Source organism: Mustela nivalis (genome assembly GCF_964662115.1).
Source record: "Mustela nivalis genome assembly, chromosome: 10".
Taxonomy (NCBI): domain Eukaryota; kingdom Metazoa; phylum Chordata; class Mammalia; order Carnivora; family Mustelidae; genus Mustela; species Mustela nivalis.
Window position 1 is genome coordinate 26014607 of NC_139029.1, and position 5559 is coordinate 26020165.

A 5559-nucleotide genomic window follows, 5' to 3' on the forward strand; every position below is an offset into this window, starting at 1 on the left:
GTGGAGGGGGAAAGAAGCTCCTGGCTGAGCAGAGAGCCCAATGCGGGATTTGATCCCAGGACTCTGAGATCATGACCTGAGCCAAAGGCAGAGGCTTAACCCACTGAGCCACCCAGGCACCCCTTAACTCAGTCTTTCGCAGTCAGGGCACCCTCCAGGGAAGTGGTGGCTCTAAGGCAGGGGTGAGTAGGAGTGTGGGGGTAGGGGGGGAGGAAGCATATATATCCCTTACCATCAATGCCTACCACTCCCCACCTTCAATTCCAAAGGTGCCTTAGGACAAGGGCAATCCTATACAAGGCTCTCGGGCTGGGGCCAAGTCTCCCCTCTCAGACCAAGAGGCCCCCAGGGAGAACTTCTTGTTACCCCCCAAGAGCCACAGCAGGCTGAATTCCTCCTCCCCAGTGACTTTCTCCCCTTCTGTCCCCTAGCTCCCAACCTAGAACTCTGCTCAAAAGGGCAGCTCATACGGTGTGGAAAAGAGACCACCAGACAATGGGCAGAATAGAAACACAAACTCAAGAAATGCATTTCTCTGCCCCAGTTTATTCCTTGGCTTGGCCCAGAGGCCTGGTTCATACTCAACATGCAAGGGCTAGACACAAAAGTCACTTCAACCTTACTTCCTATGCCCTTCACCCACCCACCTGTCAGGGATAGAACACTTTAGAGAAAGGAAGAGCACCCCCATTTTGAAGAGAGGGAGACTTGGCATCATGCCACTGCTCACCCACCAAGACCTTGTATCCTAATGGCTCCCAAAAGCAAAGCAGAGAGCTTGGCTCCTGTAGTTCTTGGTTCTCCCCAGAATTCACCCACTCTCCATGTCACGGAGCCTCGCCTGGAGCCTGTCAACCCCCAGCAAAAGGACCATGCAGTGACAGACAGGGTTATAGGCTGACATTGCCCCCTGCTCCTCCTGGAAAGTCGACTATGGCTCCTCTGTGCCCAGACAGCCTGATTTCAGGAAAACAGACCAACCTAATTTAACATCCAGTGTCTCTAAAACCAGAGAGGCACAGCAAGTAGAGGCACAGAGAATAAAGTGAGATTTTTTTTTTTTTTTCCCGCAGCAGTCTTGGAACACCTTGTCCATTCCTTGCAAGCGAATAAGCACACATTCACTTTCATCAGAAGCTTAAATCAATATGGTCTGCAACAGCTCCTTTGCCATGGAGAAGTGTGCTTTGTTTCAAAGTGATATTTTAGAATTCCCTTTCTCCTTTTCTTCACAGGGTTCTGCACTCTCTTCTCCCCCATCCCCATCTCCCATGTGCCCCAAGGCAGAGTTCAAGTAAGAAAGTCCTTTATCTTCTTCTCTGATCCCACCTGCCTCCATCCCAGCCACAGTGTGGATCACCACCCCCAGCTCCCCTCCCTCACACTAATTCTCTAGCAGGTGCCCCAGGTGCCCTGGCAGAACTGTGGCCAAAAAGCCACGGCAGGCCAGAGCGGCCACCATACTTCCCACTGCAAATCCACCATCAGGGACAATAGCCTTAGCAGAGTGAAGTCTGAGAGGAGGGATGGGGAGAAGGTGGAGAGTCGGCCTGGGAAATCTCAGGGGACTGGATCAGCCACAACCCTCAGATAAATACTGCAGGCTAGCCCTCTCTCCGGAGCAATGGGACCCTGCAGAGGAAAGAAGGCTAGGGTTGGCATGGGGTAACACAGGGTGTGGATACCCCCACATAAACAGCTGGGTATGTATTTGCATACACCTGCTTGTGAGTCTGCCTGCAAATACACGTGCCCCTGATACACACTTCCCATGCCTGCACCTGCACACACAAAGACATATTCATATACACCTCCCACAACCTCAAACTCACACATATGCACACACACCTTCTGTATATATATCCTCCCTCGTGCACACATACGCACATTGCTGGATACCTGTTCATGCACACATACACAAACTTACTCCCTCTCCTCTACATGCTCCACACACCCAATGTTCACACACAGAGGCCTGCACCCAAGTTAGCTGGCGTGTACACACAGGTCCGTGCCCGGACGCATCTGCCTGCAGGTCGGCGCACACACTCACATTTGCTTGCCTGCGCTCATACCAGCAAATAATCACGTACTTCCTTGAGCACAAGCACACACATGCGCGCAAATCTGAACATACACCCCTGCACCCCGGCAGAGACACACCCTTAGCCCTGCTCCTGGGGCCCAGAGGGGGCCGCCCTCTGTTGGAGACAGCGGATCAGCTCCTTCCGGTTGTCCAGGATCGTGTCGAAGCTCTCCTGCAGGCGGGCCTGCTGGTCTACCAGCTGGTGCTGCAGGCCCCGTATCCACTGCAGCAGGGTCAGCCGGCGGTACATCACTAGGTGTGCATGGTGCTTCTCTTTCTCCTGCTCTTTGTAGCGCTCCTGGGCCTGCAACTGCTGAACAGCCCGGGCCACGGAGGGCAGAAGGGGATCTGCAGGGCCCAGGCCTTGGGGAGTCCCACAGGCCGGCTCAGGACTGCTGCTGGAGCCATCGGTGCTTAGAGAGCTGCTGGCATAGCCGTTGTCCTCCAGCGGAGAGCGGACCGTGCTGGCGCCACCCAGCTTCTCAAGCTTAGCTCCGGGTATTTCTGCCCCTTCTGGGGGGCTGCGCACCTCCCCTTTAGGGAGTCCGGGATCCTGGAAGGCCTGGTTGTCAGAGGGCAACTCAGAGGAGCTCCTCATCGGTATGGGCTCCACATGGCCAGGCATCCCATGCCAATTCTCATTGGCGTCTTTGGCACTTGCCATGAAGTTAGAGTTGCTGTCTGGTTGGAACTCTGCCTGACATACTCCCGGTGGGCCCCCAGGGAACTGGCTCCCCTCAGCTAGCCCTGGCTGGATGGTGAACATTTGGTCTGTAAACAGGAAGCAGAAGAATGAGTTAGAGCAGGACAGGTGTTCCAGGGGTGGTGGGGGAGGGGGGGCGTGTCCCAAGTCATGGCAACCTAGTGGCAGGGTCCAGGCAGTTTCAGTCCCTTGCCTTCTGGTAACACCTCCCTTTGTGGTTCTCCTCCTCCCTGTTAACTCAGTGTCCTTCCTACATAGGGTTTTCTCAGCCCTCTGAGGCAGCCTATCTTCTCTATGCCTGTCTATGTCACTCTATGACTGTATCCCTAAAGGACCTCATCCTCTGCTGTAGCTTCAAGAACCGTCAGGTGTTGGTGACTCTCAGATGTGTCTCCAGCTCAGATCCGACTGCTGTCCAACTCTGCAACCAACCACAGGCTCCCCGGATTCTACACGTCCAAACCAGCTCTCCCTCCCCGGTGTGCTCCGCGAAATGGCCCACTACCCATTCAGTCACTCCAGCCAGAAACCTGCAAGCAGCCCCGACTCCTCGCCAGCTTCCTTCTCCCATCTCACTGGCCACCATATGACAAATGGTGACATATGACAAATCTTCCTCATGAAACCCTGTGCCTGTATGCACAGCCATCAACCTTCACTTTCACTCGGTTCAGGCCATTTCTTCCCTGGAATACCGATGGCCACAGCCTTCTCACTGATCTCCCTGCCTCCAGTTAAAAAAGTAAACCTGACTTGTCACAGCCCTGGGTGCCCTCTCTAAACTGCTGAACCTCCACATGGCCCACAAGGTTGTGCTTCACCTGGCCCCTGCTCACCCCTCCAGACGGGCCTCTTCCACTCTGGCCCTCTCACCACCCCCAAACTGCTCAGAAACCTCAAAATATGCCACCATTCACTTCACACAATTCCCTTCCCCAACACACACACCCTCCCCTTCCCCTCACCTCTAAGCTCCTCTGTTCTCCCAGCAAATTCCTTTCTGATCAAACCCCAAACCCAGCTCTCACTTCCCAGCTCTCCTCCTCGCTGAGGTCTTCCTGATAACCTCCCCCTGCCCACCCCAGCAAACATCAATAAGCACAGTTAACCATGGCTTCCCTGGGTCCCCAACTGCACTGGTATACACTGTTTTATCCGTATTTATTCCTTGTCCCTGGAACGGAGTTGATGGTCAATAAATGTTTCTATGCAGTCGTTTGGGGGTTTGTTTTGGTTTTGGACTATCTTGTGCTAGCAACTTGAACGTGACTAATGCTGGAGTTCTGTATCTCCTCTGTCCTTTCCCTGGAGCCAGCACTCAGCCTGGCACTAAGCGGTGTCACAGAACACAGATGCTGAGGGAGTGAACGCAGGAGGGGGACTGCAGTGGGCTGTCTGTGCTCAGAAAGAGGGAGCCAGCAGTAGCAGGAGGTTACTGCTGGCTGCCCAGGGCTGGAAGAGCTTCAGTTCCCTCCTCTGCCCCAGGGAGCACCTCCATGCTCTGCGCCCACACCCCACTGACAAGCCTCTCTCCTGACCTTGTTCCCTTCCCTCTGCAACTACTATCTCCTGCGTACCCCAGCCCTAGCTCGCTCCATCCTGAGGCCCCAGAGGGAGGGCCAATCACAGCATTCCTCCCTGGCCACTAACCACGACTACCAAAATTAGGGTTTGAATCCACAAGAGGATTCTACTGACCGCATATTGCTAGGATTAGAAAAATAGAGGATCGGTGAGAGCAAGGGATAGTGGAAATACAGCACGCACTGAAGAGGTATTTGTAGGTAGCAGGGACCCTCCCTACATCCAGTAGTGGGCAAAAGTCCGGGAGTCCCTTAGTGACCTACATGCTCCCATCCCTCTAAGCCGTCTTGGAGATTCTCGCCAGCTCAAATGTTTTCTCTTTTTCCTAAGCTGGGCGGGGCCACAAGGCAAGCAGAGATGCGGTGGTTGCGGCACTGAGGCTCCCGGGGTTCTCTGAGATGGTGAAATGGGAACCCAGACACCCCGGCATCAGGCTTCCCCCCAAGCTAATCTGCAAGTCGGCCGGGGTCGCGGGATGGGGTGGAGGGGGCGGCGCTTGGCTCAGTAAGGGTCGGGGAGACGGCCTCCCTTCCTGCCTAGCTCTGAGGGACAGGACCTCCCCAGGAGACAGAGGATAGAGACCATCCTTCCCTAAGCTCCCCATAGGAGGCAGCCAGTCGGAGGCTGCGACACCCCCCGCACCCCCCCTCCCCGCCCCCCAGACCTGGACCGGCACCCCTCCCCTCGCCACCCCTCCCCTCCCCGCCCGACTCACGGCCTGGACGCGCCCGCCCCAGCGCCGTTGGCTCTGCTCCCGCGGACCCGGTGGCGGGATCTCGTCCCTCGGGGCGGGGTGGGGTGAGGAGGGGCGTCCCTCGGCCTGACCTGGGCGGCCCCGCGGGCCGGGAGTGGGGTGTAGGGTTCCCGCGCGGCGCGGCCAAGCCCCAGGCCCGGACTCCGGAGTCGCGTGGCGTCAGCGCAGCGGGGCGGGGCGGCCGGGCCCACGTGGGCCCGTTCGGTGGTTCTGCCGAGCTGGCGGCTCCCGCAGCCCGAGTGCCCGAACCGACTCCCCGCCTCCTGCAGCCTCTACCGAGGCCTGCCGGGTGAGGGGTTTATCTTCTAACTGCATCCACTGGGTCGCTCGGATCGCTTTGCGTCACTGCAAATACAGTGACATTTTCAAAATGAAAATCTGATCATGACACCTGACTCCTGCTTAAAGCCTTTCAAATGGTTTCCCTTTTTC

At 56.4% G+C, this 5559-nt stretch overlaps 1 protein-coding gene across 2 annotated transcripts; it reads right to left on the reverse strand.

Moving 5' to 3' along the window:
- Window positions 1–1038: 1038 nt before the first annotated feature.
- LOC309843360 (UPF0500 protein C1orf216) lies at window positions 1039–5327 on the reverse strand. 2 transcript variants are annotated; one of them, XM_082688802.1, is made up of 3 exons: window positions 5089–5327; window positions 2164–2857; window positions 1039–1632 (listed from the first exon to the last, which is right to left on the reverse strand). In XM_082688802.1, exon 2 carries the CDS (start codon window positions 2850–2852, stop codon window positions 2166–2168), a length of 687 nt encoding a protein of 228 aa, XP_082544928.1. In that variant the 5' UTR covers window positions 2853–2857; window positions 5089–5327; the 3' UTR covers window positions 1039–1632; window positions 2164–2165. The 2 variants fall into 2 exon arrangements, with proteins under 2 accessions (XP_082544928.1, XP_082544927.1); XM_082688801.1 differs by having other exon boundaries at window positions 5199–5304.
- Window positions 5328–5559: the final 232 nt, after the last annotated feature.